This window comes from Cervus canadensis, chromosome 21, assembly GCF_019320065.1.
Source record: "Cervus canadensis isolate Bull #8, Minnesota chromosome 21, ASM1932006v1, whole genome shotgun sequence".
NCBI classification, from domain to species: Eukaryota; Metazoa; Chordata; class Mammalia; order Artiodactyla; family Cervidae; genus Cervus; species Cervus canadensis.
The window spans coordinates 11,158,157-11,178,165 of NC_057406.1; the positions used below are offsets into that span (position 1 = coordinate 11,158,157).

Here is a 20,009-nt window from a genome sequence, read left to right on the forward strand (position 1 = left end):
TGCAGCCCCAAATGCTGACCAAACACCTTCGTCCTGATGGGCTGAGTGGACGACGGGTAAGTGGTGGGATTCAAGCCCCAGCAGAAAGAGGCAGAGATTCCCAACAGGTCTGGCAGAGACCACATGGCCTGCACCAAGGACCCCACGGGGACCTTCCAAGAACTCACAGAGGTGTCCTAGGAAACAGTCGGCACTCAGGCAGCTGCCAGAGCAGAGAGTAAGACAGTGGCTGACAGCCGACAGCCCAGCATTAAGGAGAAAGTCGTGAGCCCTGCGTCCTCTGAGCCCCTCTCCTCTGCCCCAAGCCTAGAAGCCCAGCAGTGGGGGGAAGAGGGGACTGAAGAAGGGGAAAACTAGGTCATGACTCTCTTCCCCTGCACAATCTGAAAGCACAGGTAAGGCCTGAAGTAGGCCATGGGCTTCTGAACGATCAAACCAGTCCATCCTAAAGGAAATCAGTCCTGAACATTCATTGGAAGGACTGGTGCTGAAGCTGAAGCTCCAATACTCTGGCCACCTGATGTGAAGAGCCAACTCATCGGAAAAGACACTGATGTTAGGAAAGATTGAAAGCAGAAGGGGATGACAGAGGATGAGATGGTTGGAGGGCATCACCAACTCAACGGACATGAGTTTGAGCAAGCTCTGGGAGTTAGCGAAGGACAGAGGAGCCTGGCGTGCTGCAGTCCATGGGGTCGCAAAGAGTCGGACGCAAATGAGCACCTGAACAACAACAAAAATGAGGCCTAAGTATTGCAATGAGGCTGTTCTAACAACAAGGCTAAGAGGGGCTGTGATGATGGAGAGCAGGAAGCGGGGACAGCACAGCAGGGCTGACCACAGCCGTGATGGGCTGTAAAGCTTCCTGCTTATGCGAGTCAGTCCATCCTATAAGCAAGGCCCCTGCCTCTGACTGAGATTCTGGGTGTGAGAATAATTTCTCATGGCAAATCAAAGCACCAGGGTGCTCTGGGCCAAGTCAACGAGCAAATACTAAAAACTGTTTCTAGATCAGTGAAACCACCAAGATTACCCACTGGAGGCAAATGTAAAATGACACTGTAGCATCACTTCCACAATTCATGTGCTTAGAACCCACAAGAGAAAAAAATTCGCAACGGAGATGGGCTCCCACTCAAAATTTATATCACAGGAGGAAGTGATCCACTATCAGGGAAAGTCAGCAGATATAAGAAACAGGAGAGCCATTCCACAGGGTTGAAATCAATAAAACAATGTGAAAATGAACTATAAATATTACATATCTATTTAGAATTATTAAAAATACAAAATACATAAGAGAAATCATAAATTGACAAAATACATTATTAAAAAATAAAAGGTCTGAAAAAGAACAAAATAGAACTTTAATAAATAAAATAGTCATTAAAAATAAAAATATATTTAAAGGTAAAACAGTAGACTAGATACAAATGAAGAAAAAACTGGTGAATTGGAAAACAGAGCTAAAGAAATTCCCTAGAGTGTAGCAAAGGAAAATAATGATATATAAGATATGAAAGAGCATCTAGGAGAAACAGTAAAATGAGAAAAATCAGTACATGTTTTAATAGCAGAGTTCCAGAAGCATAAAATAGATAGTCTAGGGGAGAAACAATAGTTGAAAATGACTGAGAATTTTCCAGAACTGGGAATGATACAAATCCTTGGGTTGAAGTATCTCACCAAGTCACAAGTAAGATTTAAAAAAAAAATTAATGTAATAACACAATATCGTGAAACTGCCTAATACTAAAGACAAAGTGGGTATCTTTTAAAAATCAAAATTATGACATAGACCAACAGCAGACCTCTCATCAGCAACAATAGAGTCCAGAAGACAATGGAAGATCTTCCAATTGCTGAAGGAAGACAACAGCTTGCATAGAATTGTGTACCATGAAACCATCATTCTTGAATGAGGGAGGGAGGAAGAAAGAAAGAAAAAGAAAGAACTTCAAATAGAGACTGAGGAAGTTTACCACTATAGACCACCACCCAAAAAACTACAAAACATAAGCTTCACTGTTAAGGAAAGAATCCAGAAGGAAGGAAAAGAATGCAAGATGCAGTAAGGATTCTTTGCAAAGACTTTCTTGGAAGCAGGTGTGCCTCCTTAGTCACATCTACTGTGTGGGGTGTAAAGCACCCCAATTCTACCCCATCCAGTCACTTCATACACAGCGCTAAGAAGACTCAAGACACCCTCATGTCTTTAAAACCCAAAACCTCTTTTCTTTGCTACTATTTTTGAAATCGTGAGGCTGTTCCACACTCTTCTTGCCCCTCCCCCAAGACATTTTTTTCTTAGAAAAAAACTTAAGCTCAGAAGTACTCTTGCTGCATTTGAGCCTCCACTACTATCTCTCCATGCAGCTGACAGTATGCACAGGAGCACACTCACGTTTTCTCCTGCTGTACTTCACTTACTGCTTTTGCAATATTTAACTCACAGTCATTTATAAATGGGGTTAAAAGAATAAATGGATTCTGAGTCAAGGGGTTGGAGGTAGTGGATACAGATTCCCAGACATGAGGAAGTGAATCGAGTCCACCAAATACCAAAGCAAGAGGCAGAGGTACCTGTACACATAAGTCTCCTGGCACCTGGACACACCTGCAGCCCATGAAAGTCACTGTCTTCAAGCTGAGTCCACTGCTGTCTCTCTCCGGCTCCTTCTCTCCCTGACACACGTGCACACACCACATACCAAGGAACTTTTAGCATTTGGTCCCCGAGTGCTAGGGGAAACTTTCCCTAAAAGTCTATGGTCTAGAGTTTCTGTTCACTTACTTCTAGGTCTGAAAATACTACTAGATGACCTTTATTGCCATTTTCCCCCTCTGCCTTTCAAATGCACCATGACCTAATTAAACCACTGGGAGGTGCTGGCCTGTGGCCGTCCACAGCCAAATGGGTGTGAACAATACTTCACGCTGTGATGTCTGTGGGCATCCCCACCACCCGCCTCCAGAATGCCACCAGGCCCACCCAACTCCACAGCATTTCTGTTCTGGTCATGTTCTCTCGTGGATTTTCTTCTCTCCTCTTCCACTCTACCAGAGCCAAGCCAGACTCAACAGGTCCAGGCCTGGGATCCATTGTCTGGAAAGTGACACGGCTAGCACTGGGAAGACTCCTACATCAGACTCAGAGCTCCCTCTGCAGCCAAAACCCTGCCCGGGTCCCCTGGAGAGGGAAAGGGGAACCAGAGGATCCTGCAGCCCAGCCCAGCTGGGATCAGCAGTGACCTCGAGATTCACCAGAATAAGGCTGGACTCTGCAGGTGGCTTTCCAGATGGGACCACACAGGGTGACAGGGCACCAGGCCCCAGAGGGCCATCATGGCACACTGCTTCTGGGCAGGCAGACAGCAGCTGGGCCACTTCCCTAGCCTAGAAGGGCAGTGAAAATGGCATCCAGGTAAAGGCCTCTCCCCTCCCAAGGTATCCCTCCCTGTGGTCAGGCCCATCTCAAGTGGACCCACTCTCAAGGTCCCCTGAGAGCAGATTCAAATCCAGTGGACTGCCTCAGTTCCCATCTCCTCTCCTCTCTCCCACATCCCACCTGACGCTGACAGTGATGGCCTCCCCCTGCTCTCTGTGGCCCTGCAGGAGCAAGGCTCTCCTCCACCACCCTGGCCCCGCTGGCTGTTTTACCTGCTTCCTAACCTTTAAACACATGGGCTCCGTCCTCAGCCCTGCATCCTCCCCTTCTCTCTGTTCGCTTTCCCTAATAATTCCATCCACTTCCACAGCTTCAAATCTCACTTTTAAGTGAACTTTAATCCTGCATGTTTGCTGGGTATCTTCCACTAGCCCTCCAAATCCACCCTCTACCCTTCTCACCCAGAAAGTTCTCCACCTAGATAGAGTTTCCCATGGAGATAGCTCCGATGTAGCCCCACCCACCTAGATTCACACCCCCCCCCCCCCCCCCCCCGCCGTGGAGATAACCCCACCCACCCATTAGCCCCATCCTTCACTTCCTGGCAACCAGATAGGAAAACAATGGAAACAGTGACAGATTTTATTTTATTGGGCTCCAAAATCACTGCAGATGGTGACTACAGCCATGAAATTAAAAGACACTTGCTCCTTGGAGGAAAAGCTATGACAAACCCAGACCACATATTAAAAAGCAGAGACGTTACTTGGCAACAAAGATCTGTATAGTCAAAGCTATGATTTTTCCAGTAGATAGATATGAATGTGAGAGTTGGAACATAAAGAAAACTGAGCACCAAAGAAGTGATGCTTTTGAACTAAGTGTTGGAGAAGACTCTTGCGAGTACCTTGGACTGCAAGGTGATCAAACCAGTCAGTCCTAAAAGAAATCAAACCTGAATATTCATTGGAAGGACTGATGCTGAAGCTGAAGCTCTAATACTTTGGTCACCTGATGTGAAGGACTGACTCACTGGAAAAGACCCTGATGCTGGGAAAGATTGAAGGCAGGAGGAGAAGGGGATGACAGAGGATGAGATGGTTAGATGGCATCACTGACTCAATGGATATGAGTTTGAGTAAACTCCATGAGATGGTGAAGGACCAGTAAGCCTGGCATGCAGACATCAATGGGGTTGGAAAGAGTTGGAGACGACTGAGCGACTGGAAAGGGTCAGTTTTCATTCCAGTCCCAAAGAATGCTCAAACTACCACACAACTGCACTCATCTCACACGCTAGTAAAGTAATGCTCAAAATTCTCCAAGCCAGACTTCAACAGTACGTGAACCATGAACTTCCAGATGTTCAAGCTGGATTAGAAAAGGCAAAGGAACCAGAGATCAAATTGCCAACATCTGTTGAATCATCAAAAAAGCAAGAGTTACAGAAAAACATCTACTTCTGCTTTATTAACTATGCCAAAGCCTCTGACTGTGTGAATCACAACAAACTGTGGAAAATTCTTAAAGAGATGGGAATACCAGACCACCTGACCTGCTTCTTGAGAAATCTGTATGCAGGTCAGGAAGCAACAGTTAGATCTGAACATGGAACAACAGACTGGTTCCAAATCAGGAAAGGAGTATGTCAAGGCTGTATATTATCACCCTGCTTATTTAACTTATATGCAGCAGAGTACATCATGAGAAATGCTGGGCTGGATGAAGCACAAGCTGGAATCAAGACTGCAGGGAGAAATAACCTCAGATATGCAGATGACACCATCCTTATGGTAGAAAGCAAAAAAGAACTAAAGAGCCTCTTGATGAAAGTGAAAGAGGAGAGTGAAAAAGTTGGTTTAAAACTCAACATTCAGAAAACCAACATCATGGCATCTGGTCCCATCACTTCATGGCAAATAGATGGGGAAACAGTGACAGACTTTATTTTGTGGGGGGGCCAAAATCACTGCAGATGGTGACTGCAGCCATGAAATTAAAAGATGCTTGCTCCTTGGAAGAAAAGATATGACCAACCTATACAGCATATTAAAAGTAGAGACATTACTTTGCCAACAAAGGTCTAGTCAAAGCTCTGATTTTTCCAGTAGTTGTGTATAGATGTGAGAGTTGGACTATAAAGAAAGCTGAGCACCGAACAGTGGATGCTTTTGAACTGGAGAGTTGGAGAAGACTCTTCAGAGTCCCTTGAACTGGAAGGAGATCCAACCAGTCCATCCTAAAGGAAATCAGTCCTGAATATTCATTGGAAGGACTGATGCTCAAGCTGAAACGCCAATAATTTGGCCACCTGATGCGAAGAACTGACTCATTTGAAAAGACCCTGATGCTGGGAAAGATTGAGGGCAGGAGGAGGAGGGGATGACAGAGGATGAGATGGCTGGATGGCATCATTGACTCAATGGACATGAGTTTGAGTAAACTATGGGAGTTCGTGATGGACAGGGAGGCCTGGTGTGCTGCAGTCCATGGGATCACAAAGAGCTGGACACGACTGAGTGACTGAACTGCACTGAACTGGGTGACTGAACAACAACCACCTAGATAGCTGTTTCCAGGTAGACAGCCCCACCCACCCATATAGCCCCACCCACCTAGATAGCCCCACCCACTGGATAAAGGACTTTGTTGAGAAAACCCCTTCTTCCCTCTTCCCCTGGACTTGACAGCAGCCTCAGAACTGTCCCTCCACCTGTGCTCTTAGGCCCCAATTCACACTCTACCATGCCACCTAACTAGGCTCCTGGAAGGCTCTGGTCACCCCTTACCCTTGCTCAAACACTCCAGAGAGCCTTGCACAACTTCCAGAATGAGAGGCAGACTCCACCCCAAGGCAAGGGCTCTCCGTGTATGCCAGCCTTCCCTCCACTTCTCCCCGGACAGGGCTGTGCTCTAAGCAAACTCAACTCCCCACTCCTCTAAACTCCAGTGCCTGAGCCTGTCAACACTGCTCTTCCTGCTGGGACCCACCTACATCTGCCCGCCCTTCAAGGTCCAGCTCTGTCACCTATGCTTTCCCTGTTTACTCCATTTGACCGTACATCTCCTTCTTTAAGCCTGTGAGCCCTTCATCTTCATCTCTTTGGAACGCCAGGCACACTCTGCCCGTCGTGGGTGTCTGCATCTTCCCTCCCTCTGGACTACATGCCCACCACCTCCCCCCCCCCCACAGAGGAAGGGACAACCAAGGGGCTGTAACCAAAGGTCACAGGAGCAGACCACCTTACAGACAGCAGGTGCCCAACAACACAGTGAGAATGACGGACCACACCAAATCTGGGAGAGGAAAAGCAACTTTTAGGATTGTTTTCACCAAAATTGGAATGAGATTCTCCGTTTTCAGGGCATTTCACAGTCAATTTATCCTGAGAAAAGGCTCCTTGTCACTTGGTCGTTTAGACAGCCAGGCACAGGTCAAAAATTTTGCCTTTTAAATAATTGAAACACAGAGCCACAGGATCTTATCCACTGCAGACCAAATATGACATCTGAGTCACTATAATCCCCTCGGATGTGCAGCTCAGATCCCCAGGAGGTCTTGGGCAGCCAGACACGGTGACAGAGGCTCTGACCTTGGAGAAACGCTGTGCAACCTTTCAGCTCTGGATAGCAGCCAAGACACACCTGTGCACAGGACCAGAGAGGGGATGCAAAGGCAGAGCCCGTAAGATGGGGATTTACTAAGAGTCGGATTAAAGTAAGTATCAGACTGCCAAAGGTCTGACCTGCATTCTGACTTAGCATGCTCAACTCTGCTAATCTGAAAAAGAGCGCACACACTTATGCCCCAGCTGAACCTGCCAATCGGGGAGCTGGGCGTGGGGCTGGAGGTCAGCCTGCATCAGGACAAGAAGCCCTGATGGATGATCAATACGGTCAAGCTACAGGAGGAGCTGAGACCAAGAGTCAACAAGCCATTGTAGCACAGAAAGCTGTCTGGCTCTAATAGGGCTCCAGCAGGAATAAATGGGAGAACATATATGAGCCCACAAAGATAAAGATAAGATAAAGTCTACCATCTGATCTTCTCTCTCGCTCTCAAAAAAAACCCAAAACTGATTCTTTTTTTCCTTCCTTAATAAGTCAAGTTGTTCAGATTTTCTAAGCCCAGGTTTCCTTATCTGAAAAAATAGAAATCATAAAACTTGTCCCATTACTTCAAAACAATTTTTTTAAGGATAGTTGATAGTAGACAAGAGCAAGATTGAAAAGGTATTCTAGAGCAACCAAAAAGTAAAGTGATGTTATTACTTTTAGGCAAAACAATTATGGAAAAAAATAGCCATCCCAAGAATGAAAGGGTTTCCTGAGTCAGTAACTGGCCACTGGTCCCCGCATGGGGCCGCCATGTCTTACTGTCTCCTCCCCTCCTCCCTCTGTTCCTGACTCTTTTCCCTGAGTGCTCCTTTTTCCTTGAGTGTCTTTCCCTCCCTCGCCTAGACTGCAGTTGTGCAAGGTGCAGGCAAGAGCCCCGGGCACAGCAGCACCCCCAGGCAAGCCCCCAGGCTGGAGATAGAGCCCTCCACCAGTGCAGATGTGGGGCCACAGAGCATGGCTCAGCCTAGCCACACAAGACCCATCCTCTCCCAAGGTCCTCATGGTTCCCAGAGTGGATGCTCCTGGACAGATGCAGATGGGGACACACAAACTATCTCTGTCTTACCTAACACCCGCTTCCTGCCGTTCCGGAGCCCTGCTGGCAGGAAGGGGAGGGCTGAGCTGAGTCTGGAGACCTTCTTTGTTTTTTGGAAGGGAAGCAGCATCAGTCACTCCTCATTGCTGGATTGTTAAACACCTAGTTAAAGTAAAAATTCTGATACAAGCCCAGGGAGCCTCAGGAACACACTAACCCTCATGACCGTCACAGTGGAATTCCCTGATACAATATCCTTGTGTACACAGGATGGCGTGTTCTGACATGGTGGAGCCACATGAGGAAATGGGCTCTTCTAACAAAAAAGCCATAATTCAGACCCAGAAATTCCATTTCTAAGTCTGTACCCTAAAGAACTGAAAGCAAGAACTCAGATACTTGTACACTGATATTCACAGCAGCATTATTCACTGTAGCCTAAAGGCAGAAACAGTCCAAGTGTCCATCAGTTGACAAATGGATAAGCAGAATGTGGTTGGTTCATACAGTGGAATATTATTCAGCCATGAAAAGGAATGAAGTTCTGACACCCATGATATAACATGGATGAGCCTCGGAAACATCACATAAAATAAGCTAGACACAAACAGACAAATATAGTATGATTCTACGTAAATAAAATACCTAGAATAGAAAAATTCACAGACAAACAGATTAGATGCTACCAGAGGCTGGGAGAAGGAGGAATGGGGAGTTGTTACTTAGAGCTTACAGAGTTTCTGTTTAGAGTGAGGAAAGAGTTTTGGAAATAGTCTGGTGATGGTTGTACAATGCTGTGCATATACTTCACGCCACTGGACTGTATACTTAAGACTGGTTAAAGTGAAAAACTTTGTTATATATATTTTATAATAAAACATTTTTAAAGGTCATAATTCACATCTTCAGCTATCAGTAGATGTGCCTTACAGACTTAGCTTTGCTGAGTTAAAAGAAATAAACCTTAAAATCACTTTTTGTGTAACTGAAAGAAAGTGCTCGATCTCACCTCCAAGTGATACCTGGGTCCCCAACTGACCTCCTGTGCTTCCTTTTAACTGCATCATTTATCAGGTGGGTCGTTTATCAGATGGGTCGTCACAAGTGACCTAGATCTGAATTCAGGGGATGTGCCACCTGCAGTGGGATGGCACAGGTGAGCCCCAGTGACTGGATTAACATCACAGTCAATGATGCTTGAGAATCCACAGTCACATGGAGATGCAGGGGACAGAAGCAGGGATGGGGAGTGACTATCAGTGGGTGCGGGTTCTATCTCTGGGGTGATGAATATGTGCAGGCTTTGCACAACCCTGTAAACATACTAAAAAACACCAAACTGTACATTTTAAAGGTATATGAAATGTATCTTTTATGGTAAGTGACATATCTCCACCAACATGTTCTTTAAAAATAAATAAATGGATAACGCATGCGGTCTGGGAGCTCAGCCTGCAAGGATGGGCCCTAAACTCATCAGACCCGGGTTGGAGAATGGAGGGCCTATTTCCAGGGGGAGATTACTGGGGAGACGTTCCAAGAAGGCGGGGAAGCTAGGCCCTGCCACGAAGCAGTCATCTCAAAGCCAAAGCTGGACAGATGGAGTCCCCACTGGGATCTGAGGACCAAGCAGGGTCCAGGCAGGAAGCTCGGGAACAAATGCACAGCTCGGAGAGGGAATGGCAAGCGGAGGCGTGTGGAGTGACCATAGGGCAGCACAAGCACTCAGATGTCTGTCCACCGCCGTGACCGGCGGAAGACGCAGCTTCCACAGGGCACATCCAAGCCATGCGACACAAGGCTGGCCAAGGTCGTCTCTCCTCGGCCCCAGGTGGGGAGAGGAGAGAGACAGCACGTGCTTGGGAAGTCCAAGAGACCTGAACTTAATTCCTGGCTCCAACAGCATCAGGATGACCTTGACCCCGTTATCAAGACCACTGCTCCTGAGTTCCCTCATGTGAAAAATGTCATTAACACCCTCCCATAGGATGCACGGGGCTTCCCAGGTGGTGCTAGTGGTAAAGAACCCACCTGCCACTGAAGGAGACACAGGGGACTCAGGTTTGTTCCCTGGGTCAGGAAGATCCCCTGAAGGAGGGGCATGGCAACCCACTCCAGTATTGTTTCCTGGAGAATCCCATGGGGGGAGGAACCTGCTGGGCTACAGTCCATAGGGCCGCAAAGAGTCAGGCTCGACTGAAGCAACTTAGCATGCAACACCTAGGATGGACATAGGATGTAACGGTAGGAAGAGAGTACAAAGCATACTGCTCCTGCCCCATCTACAAACACAGAACAATGGATGCTACAACATATTATTTTAAAAATAAAAATGTAGACATGGATGCCCCAGAGATCACAGGCCCAGAGGCTGGGAGGCAGGTGGCGAGCGGTGCAAGGCACAAAGTTAAACGCACGTTTCCCAGCACACATTTTGACGATGAGATTATTTTTGCTTCAGTAAACTAAAGGCTAGTCTGTCACTTCCCATGTAAAATTAAAGCCCTTTCCTATTTGATGAGTGTCTCAAGATGCCGCATGGAATTGCTCCCGCCCCTTACCTATAAACCGCCAGCACGTTTGCTATATGTTTTTTTTTTTTTTTAATGCTTATTTTCCAAAGCCAAGGTTGACATTTGAAGCAAAGTTTTGTTTGCCAGACGGCCTGTCCTCTGGGGCTAAAGAGTGGTTGTTTAGCTTTGGGGAGTTCACATGGACAGTGAGGACAGGTTGATTGCCCAACCTCCTGCTCTCAAGGTCTGGACTAGCAGAGGACTTCCGTCCAGTTCAGAAGGCAGAACCTCAACCTCAGGCCACACACGGGGACCATGGTCATGAGGAAGCCTGGCCTCCCTGGGTCCCGACCCTCTAGCTCGTCCCACAGTCCTGAGAGCCCACAGGCTCAGGTTGGTTGCCACGTGCCAAGAAAACCAGAAGACCAGCCCTCTCCGAATGGTCTTTCCCTTCTCCTTTGATTATTCAGTATTGTCCAGGCCGCCTCAGATTCTATTTCTCTTTGTTTCACGTTTCCATCCTTGAAGTTTTAAATAATGTCAGCCACCCAACACCACCTTCAACGCTTCTTGAATGCTACGGAAGTTCCATGGCCCTGCTTCCTCACAGGCTGGTGTCCTGTGATTTGCTAAAGCCAGCTGCCACCACACAGCGATGTACACCCAGCCTCCATTCGGAGCCTCGGGGCTGCCCTGCAAAGCCGACTGGCTAAGGATTACTGTCTCCGTCCCACAGATCAAAAATGGGGACCTGATTCTTTCAAACATCTCAGAGAAAGACATCAAGTCAAAAAATGTGACCCAAGTCATTTTTCTAGGTGTAGGCTTATTTATTTTTCTTTCTTTCTCTTCTTTACTTTTGCTAACTAACATCTATGAAAGGTTTTAGCCCAACATGGATTATTTTGGAAGGAGAAAAGTATAAAAATGACTGAACATGACACAATGGTTACAAAGTAAATAGAGCTTAATTGAGTAATCAAATCAACATTTCTCAACATTTCTGCCCACAGGCAATACGGAGAAGAACATTCATTTACTGTCTGGGTTTTGGCTTGCTTCTCTAAAGGACAGGAGACAAGATTATTTTATTTTCTTTTCAGCTAGGTTCCAGCAGGCAGCACCATGAGTAGCCGAGTGTATTAAAAGAAAGCCCTGTTGGCAAATGGGCAGCTTGAATATTTCATGAAATGATGGCAACACTGTGTTCTGAAATGGTGGCTTCCTCCCGGGACCTCAGAGGCCACACCTCTGAGGGTGAGCAGGGCTTAGGCCTGGTCCTAAAGCTGAAGACCAGCTCAGCCTCCAAGGTCTTCCAGTCTCTGGGAGCATCAGGTCAGCCACCAAAGGCTCAGAGATTCTGGGGATCGTGGAGGCAGGCCCCAAATGACCCCCTTCCCATAGACCTCTCCTTCTTTAAATGTCTCCTGGGAAGAGGAGGGGTCCTGGGGGTTGAGCCCTGACAAGGGAGCAGGGGGGCCTTTGTTCGCCCAGCTCAGTAGACTCAGGAGCACCCTGGCCTCTGACAGCTGCAGCCTGACCGCCCCATGCTTTCTACCTGTTCTGCCTGTAGCTCACCTGCATGGCCACCCTGCCCTGTGGTTTGTACACACAACAAAGCTAGCCGGTCCATGAACAGCTGCCAACTCCTTGCCAAGGGAGCCTGGCAACACAGGCTCGTCGCTCCCTCAGGGGAGCCCCGATTGGGGCAGAAAGGTGGGGAGCACACAAAAAGGCTTGGAGGCATGTCCGTTCACAAAACAGTGATCTGAGTTTTGCAGGAGCTTCTTGTGGACACGCACAAACTTTTACTCTGTCGTCTAAGAAATGTTTAAACCTTTCCAATGAAAGATAGCCCCAAGTCTGTTTCTAAATCTACTATCTCAGAAAAGACTTGAGCCAGAACAAAAGCAGGGTCAGGAGAGGGATGGGGGAGGGCAAGAGGTTTATTAAGCCAAGTCTAACCAGAAACCTTGAGCGATGCTCTGAGAGCATCGGCGGGCACCGAGTAGGTCCAGAGATGGCAGGAGGATGGAGAATGGAGGTGGGTTCCAGGCCCAACTCTCCTGAGTGACCCTGCAGGGGCCTGTTTGCTCAGCTGGAAATGGCGTTGGTTCCTACCGTTTCTCTTGCCCCTAAAATCTTCTGATCCTGGAAAGTAAATTCCCGAAGAGACTTGAGTTTATTCTAGGTCTGCTTGATAACCCTTCAGAAAACACGAGTGTGGAACCGCCCCCTCCCTGTCCCTACACACTCTCACACACACACCAGAGGACAACCGGGAAGTGGCCCTGTGATGAAGAGCTGTCTGGGGCCTGTGGACGGGACTGTGGGGTTTCGGTTCCGGCTAGTTAGACCTCCTCTCCCTCACCTCCGTTCAGAGCGAGGTCACCCAGGGCTCCGGGGAGGTGAGGGCCTGTTTTCAACCTCTCTTTGTCTCCTGAGCTGCAGGCCCAAACCGCCCTCCTCTGTCCTGTAAATCCCCACCTAGGTGAATTCAGTCCCACAAGTAGCAGCTGTGTGCCCCACATGCTCCCAGACACCCCGGGAAGCTGGGCCTCTTCCTGCAGCCCCTGAGGCCAAGTCCCCTCCCAGCTCTACCCTCCAGGGCTCCCACCCCGTCTCACACGGCAAAGAAGTGGCGAGGCCCCAGGGGCCCCAGGTCAAGGCCTGGCCTCAAGTAACGGATACCCATCTGGGACCTGGGCCCCACAACACAGGAGTCCTGCCAGCCCCCACCCTGCTTCCTGCCCCCGTGGATTCCAGGGAGCCCCTGCACCCGACTTTGAAACAGCGCTGAAGGCCCTCCATTTCCCCAGAGGGATCCTGTCACTTCCACTTGTTTGGTACAGTATGTAACCTTGAGGTTCACCAAAACAGGTGTTTACTAAATTATTTTAATAATGACAGTCGTGGCTGGGAGTGTTGCTTCATTATCAGAACGCTTAGCACTTATGTCACTAAATATTTAGCACCTGATATTTTGCAAAAACAATTCCCCATGCCATTTAAAAATTTTTTTTCTAATCAGTCTTCGGCTCTCATCCTCAGAGCCCACGATAGACTCAGGCAACTGTGAGGACAGAACCTAGAAACAGACTCAATCAGGGCGATTATCTCACTAATTAGTCTTGTTGTTAAGTCTCCAGGTGTTTCCCAAACAATCCATCTGATTCCTTTTTTTTTTTAAGATTTTTTTTTTTTTGATGTGCACCATTCTTAAAGTCTTCTTTGAATCTGTTACAATATTGCTTCTGTTTTTCATTTTGGATTTTTGGCCCCAAGGCATGTAGCTCCTTAGCTCCCTGACCAGGGATTGAACCTGCACCCCCCCTGCACTGGAAGGTGACGTCTTAACCACAGGACTGCCAGGAAAGTCCCTCACGGGTATCCTTTAGTCCACACTGGAAAATAAAATTGTCTCCCGATTTTGAACGCAGAGCACGAACTCCAGAGTCTCCGTGAGGCGGTGTCGGCTGACAGGTCACCACCGAGTGACCTCCGACCCCAGCCGGAGGGTCTTGGGCCAGGAGGGGTGGGTGCTTCAGCTCCTCAGGCACTGTCAGAGCATCGCCTGGGGCTCCTGGGCCCTAGGAACTTGCCTCAACAGCCGAGGAAGTTCATTCATCCCCCAGGGTCAATGCTATGCTAGGAGGTGGAGCAAAGAAAGGGATGGGAATGAGAACACGGTGGGGAGGAGGGGAGGGGGGCAGGGACCCAGTGCTGAGAAGCAGAACAGACCTCAGTCACTTCCTACCCGAGGTCTCAGGAGCTTTGCTGCCATTCCAGACACCAGGACACCAGCCAGACTCATAAACGGAGATGAGCTGTGAAGTGTCTACCCAGTTGTTTCTAAGGGGAACATCTTCTTGCCTTTGAGCAACCCCACAGGCCAGCCCCTCCCGGCCCCACACTCAGCAGGGCCTCAGGCCAGGCCTGGGACCCACCAGCCCCTCTGGTCACCAAGCCCTGGGGAGATTAATCTGGGGAGGAAATACATACAGGGAGGATATTAATGCAGGGCCATGACAGGTTCAGCCTAGCGGATGCTGCCTGTGCTAGAGGTCATTGCAGGGCTGGGGCAGGAGGGATGATGGGGTGGGAGAAATCCAAAGTGGGTTCAGTACTGGAGAGGGAAGGGGGTCGTGAGGGCATGTCATGTGCACGGCGGGGCACCCCAGTCTTCGGGGCCTCTGCCCTGGGGCAGGTATGCCTACGAGGCATAGCAGCCAGGTTGCCCTCACCTGTGCCCCCCACCGCAGGTGCCCCTCCTGACGCCCAGGCCCTGGAGCGCCATCTCCTGGAGGAGGCAGGAAGCATAGCCCCTCTGGTCTGGGAGCTGCTTTCATCCCCCCAGGGTCAAGGCTGTGCTAGGAGGTGGGGGACACAAAGATCAGCAGGCCCTCAGACCCTGACCCGAGACACCCCTGGGTCTCCTTCTGCATCCAGCTTACACCCAGAAGAACCCATCTCGGGCAGTTCTAAGTCACAGAGAAAACTGAAGGAAGAGTCCCAAGTCATCTCCAAGACTCATGGGCCAATGGCTCACCATCTCCTGTACCTGTAGCATCAACTTGTGGAGAACCATTCACCCAAGGAGAGGCACAGGTGTGCAACAGTGCAAGGACTACATCACCAGTCTTCCTGTCTGCCATGTACCACGTCCCCAGAGGGCATTAGGCTCTTGTGTAATCTATTTAAAATAGCTCTTCTTTATTCAGTGTGTGTGTGTATGTGTGTGTGTGATTGCATGCGCGCATACACGCGCGCACATTTAAATACTGTTAGCATGTGCTCTGTGGAAATAATGAATAATTGATTCTTGTAATAGATTCGATTGTCTAGTACTCTGATACACTGGAAAGTGTCTGAACGGTACTAGGAACGGTATTTGGAACCTTAAAAGCCCTTTTCTCCAGGTTCCTCCACGCAGATTCTGAGAAAGAGAAGCTAATGTCACCCCTTCTTCAACCTGCACAAGCTGGGGTGAAGGTAACAATGCCCTCCGACCCCTCACTGTGATTGCTATCACTTTACTACGATGAGGACTGTCCTGCCGCATCACTAAGTCCCGCTTTGAAAAGAAAAGCACGGTGTGTCTTTCACTCCCAGAACACGCCTCCCCCTCTGCCTCATCTCCAGCAGATAAGGGACATTCTGATGTTTTATTTGTTAAATGGTTGACTATTAAGAAACTCATTTGCTAGCTGGAGCCTGCAATGGAAAATCAGCCCAGAAAAGTGGGAGGCTGGCAAGCGACCAGAGCAGATGGGAGATGGAGGTGAGGGGAGGCCCACAAGCCCCTTCCAGCCTGGACCTGGGGTCAGGGGCCAGCCCTCGGGGAACCTGTGGGCTGTACCAACGTGCTGACCCCCTTCTCCACACCCTGACCGCCCCCCTACACACACACAGCACTGCAAACCAGGGCGAAAGGACCCATGCACTAAGCGATGGGAAGAGGAGGGTGTAACCCCCAGCCCCGGCAACTTCTCCAGCCCTCCACTCTGCCTGTCACCACCCGCCCGACGTCATCATCCGCTCCTCAGGCCTCTCGGGTCCTGAAACCCTGACCCCGGGCATGTTCCATCGCCCCGTTAGTTCCGAAGCCACAGCCAGCCCTTCCTGGCAGACACTCCTGCTCCTCCAGGTCTGCCCCTCCTCCTCGCCTCCTGCCCCAGGAAGACCCCAACAATGCCAAGGATGGGGGGGAGGAGGGGGAAGGCAGCAGGGAGACAGGGGTCCTGGTGCTCTCACACCTGAGAACCACGTCCAGGAAAGGAGGCAAAACTGCTCCGAGAATTATATAATCACTGCGGCTTCAAGGGAGAGGACTGGGATCCAGGTTGCCATAGCGTTTGTGGCGTGTGGCTGGGAAGGCAGCGCGCCCGGCCACGCGCCCTGCTGCCTGCCGGCCCCTCCATCTTCCTCGCAGACCTCACAGGGCCTCGGCTCCTACTTTGAATGTCTGCTCTCCGCAGATGGGAGGGGAGGAGGCGCTGGGGGACGGGGCGGGGCGGGGGGCAAAAGGAAGGGGGAAAAGGGCCAAGAAGGATTTGTCCTGCACAGAAAGGGGACCCTAGGAACTGCTGAGGATTATCGCCATGTGAATAACAATCATGACTACAGGTCACTGCCATTGTGGGTGACAGCCAGGACGTGGCCACTGGGCGCTCCGCTTCAAGGCTGCCTGGACTGAGCCGGGATCCCCGAGGGCAGAAACCTACCCTCCTCCGCTCTTCACAGACATCACCCTTTCTTCTGTGTCTCTCCCGCCTCCCTCTGAATCCGTCCAGGACTCCATCAGGAGGGGCGCAGGGAAACAGGTGAGGGGTGGGACATGGGGACAGAGCTGCCCTCCTGACCCGAAAGCCATGGCTCATCCTAGAACCCATGGCCCTTGACACAATCCTTTCTACCAAAAGAGGCCACAGTCTCCCCATGGCCACCCAAGCTGGAGATCAGTTTCAGGTTGGACCGAGCCCAGGGAAGCTGCCCGGCGGCCTCTGGCTCCAAAAGGGTAGGGACTCTGCCTGCTAAGGGTGAGGCTGGGGGCAAAGGAGAGAGGAGGCTGGAAAGGAGAGACACGGAGACAATCCCTCCACCAGGCTGTCCTCACAGGAGCACCTGATGTGCCCAGGAAGTAGCAGGACCAACAGCGACAGGTACTGAGAAGGAAGAGGTTGGAAGGAAGCATGTAAACAGGGAGGCTTGGGAAACTGGGAGAGGCGAGGCAGAGCCTGCACCCAGAGGCAGAGGAAGCCATGGGGGAGGCCCAGCCGGAGCTGGAGGCGGCCACACTCCAGCAAGACCAGCCCTCTCCGCTCCATCTTGACCTTAATTGCTGAGCAGTGCCAAAAAATAATAACTTGTTAATATGGGCGGGGGTGGGGGGGTGTGAGGGAGAAAGTTTCCAGGAAGTGGGGAGTTGCCTGAAAGCCTTCCCCCCTCGCAGGGGGAGCGGCTGCCACTTGATGCCAAGGATGGAGACGCTGGAAAACACTGGGCGACAGTGTACAGCCGCGTGAGCTCGGCACACCCTTTATTATTGCCTTAAAACATGAGAAAGCAGAGCCCACACACCGCCCGATTTCTAACCCCCGCTGACATCCTCAGGTGCTAGCCCGCATGTGGGTGCGAATAAGAACACCCGGGGCGTGGGCGCGCGGGGTCAGTGGCTGCAGAGAGGTGGGAGGGTGTAGGTGAGCCGAGAAGAGGGACACAGGGAGAGGGAGAGATGGAGGGGGACACAGCGGGAGGGAAAGAGAGGGAGAAGGAAAGGGAGAGGCGCCGAGAGACTCACAACCGTCTTTCGGGCCCCACCCGCCCCCTGGAGCGCGCTGCCCGGGCGGGGGCGCAGGGCCGGGGCGCCGGGCAGCGGGCGGGGGCGCCGGCCGGCCTGGTGCGGGGCGCGCGCCCGCGCGCGCTCCCAGCCGCGCCCGGGCGAGGCGAGGACCCCGGCCCGCGGGGCCGGGGGCGTCGCCGGCCGGGCAGTCGGGCTCCCCTGGCGAGCGCGAGCCAGCGAGGCCGGAGCAGACACTTGGGAACTTTTCCCCTCGCCCGGAATTTCTCCGGACGCGCGGCTCGGGGGGCCCGCGGGCGCAGGCGGGGGAGGGGCGGGGATTTTCCGCTCGGTTCGGCCCGGGTCCCGCGGGCCCCCGGCCGCTCTGGGAGAAGGACGCGCGGGCGAGGCCGACGGGCGCGGCGGCGGGATCCAGCCTTACCTTGGTGGTTCTCCTCCGGAATGTACATCCTCGTGTTTTCATTGACCATGGACCAAGAATCGTGTGAGCAGGAGAAGAAGCCACGAAGAGGAGGAAATGTCAAACACCCCCGAGCGGGTCTGCCCTGATCCCTGCTCCGGGCCGGCGGTTCTCGTGCAGAATCGAGGAAGCCGTGGGTCTGCAGCAGCTCTTCTTTCCCTCTGACGATTACCTGATCCCCATCATTGCATCAAACACCAGAAAGCGTTCCTTTCCACTCCTGCCTCCTTCAGCGGGGCTGTAACGCATCCTCAGCACATCCGGGCCCCTTTCAAGAATTCAGCGCCGCACCTCTGGCGGCCACAGCATTTGAGAAAATAAATCAGGAGGCAGAGCTAGAGGAGGCGGAAGGGGAGAGGGGCGCGCGGACCCCAGGACGGGGGGAGGGCCCGCCGGCCGCTAGCCCGAACCGTCTCCGCCTGCTCTCGGCGCGTCCTGCCCGGCCCGGCTCCGCTTTCTCTGCCCGAAGGTCCGGCGAGTCCCGAGGGCTAGGAGGCAGGAAGGCGCCGCCGCTCCGGGCCGCGCCGCGCGCCGCTCTGGCAGGAGCTGTTTCTGCAGAGGCGGCGAGAGGGAGCCGCGGGCAGGAGCGCGGAGCGCGGCGCTCACCCCGCGGCCCGCCGCCCCGCCCGCCCGCCCGGCGCGCCCCAGGCGGACGCGCTGAACGCTTCCAGATGTGGCGGCGGCGCGCGGGGCTGGGCGCACGGCGCGGGGCGCACAGCGCGGGGCGCGCGGAGCCGACTCGAGTCCGGCTAGAGCCCCAGCTCGCCGGATCGCCCGCGCCTCGGCCCACATGCCGTCCAGACACACCCCTCGCGCCCCGCCCCGGCCCCCACGTCCTGCGCGGGCGCCAAGGCGGAGAGGCCTCGGGCGCGCAATTCCAGGAGGGGCTGCCATCAGCCCTCCTAGAGTCTCGGAGGGTCGGGCCACTGAGCAAAAGGAGTCGCGATGCCAAGGCTCTGTTTGATCCATTAGGACCAGGGCGGTTGCACGAGTGGCGTGGAGAGGCGAGGATGGGGAGAGACAGGGCAGGGAGAGAGGGCCCGAGGGGCGGAGCCTCCTGGCGAGGCAGCGGTGCCCAGATGTCTGAGCAGATTAATAGACCGAGGTTTCTTAATTCCTCCGAGGCACCGGAGCACGTGTGCTACTCGAGATCCTTACCTTCTCCTCTTAATTATTTCTGCCACTCCGGCGGGAATCCACGGAGCTCTTTCCTTCCGGAGCGGCGGACCTTTCTCCCCGTCCTCAGGCAGCCACGGAAGGTCCATGGCACCCCCTGCAGGCCCGGGCTCCTGACTTTGGGCTGCCTGGGCCCTGGCAGGGGCGCCTACAGCTCCCACTTGGGAAAACGCCCCGCTTCCTACTTTCAGACCCTACTCCCCAGCCGCCCTCCTCCCCGCGGGGGGAGCCCATCCATCTCCTGAGTCCGTGGTGTGACCAGATTTGTGTGTCCGGCCCAGACCCGTCTTCCTGAACGCCAGGCTACATGGCCAACTCAGTCTCCGCTCGGGCATCTCAAAACCCAACAGATTCAATGCGGAATTCCTTGTTTTCGGTGCAAAACCTGCTCCTCAGCAGGCTCCCCGTCTCTCGGTTGATGGGACCAAAGATCTGGAGTGGTTCTTGATTGCTTTCTCTGATCCGGTCCTTCGGGGAAATCCCGAAGACTCTTGAATGTGACCACTTCTTAGTTCCCC

The 20,009-nt window shown here is 52.0% G+C and overlaps 1 protein-coding gene across 17 annotated transcripts in view; it reads right to left on the reverse strand.

The window, feature by feature from the left end:
* CACNA1C (calcium voltage-gated channel subunit alpha1 C) overlaps positions 1-20,009 on the reverse strand; it is a 449,723-nt gene that overhangs the window by 363,463 nt on the left and 66,251 nt on the right. Inside the window, exon 1 of one of the 17 annotated variants that reach the window (XM_043441751.1) lies at positions 18,277-18,991. The exons of the other annotated variants lie outside the window; for them this stretch is intronic. Coding sequence (XP_043297686.1) covers positions 18,277-18,325 — 49 coding nt within the window. The 5' untranslated portion in view covers positions 18,326-18,991. Of the gene's footprint in view, positions 1-18,276; positions 18,992-20,009 lie in introns of those variants that run through there. 17 annotated transcript variants of the gene reach the window in all.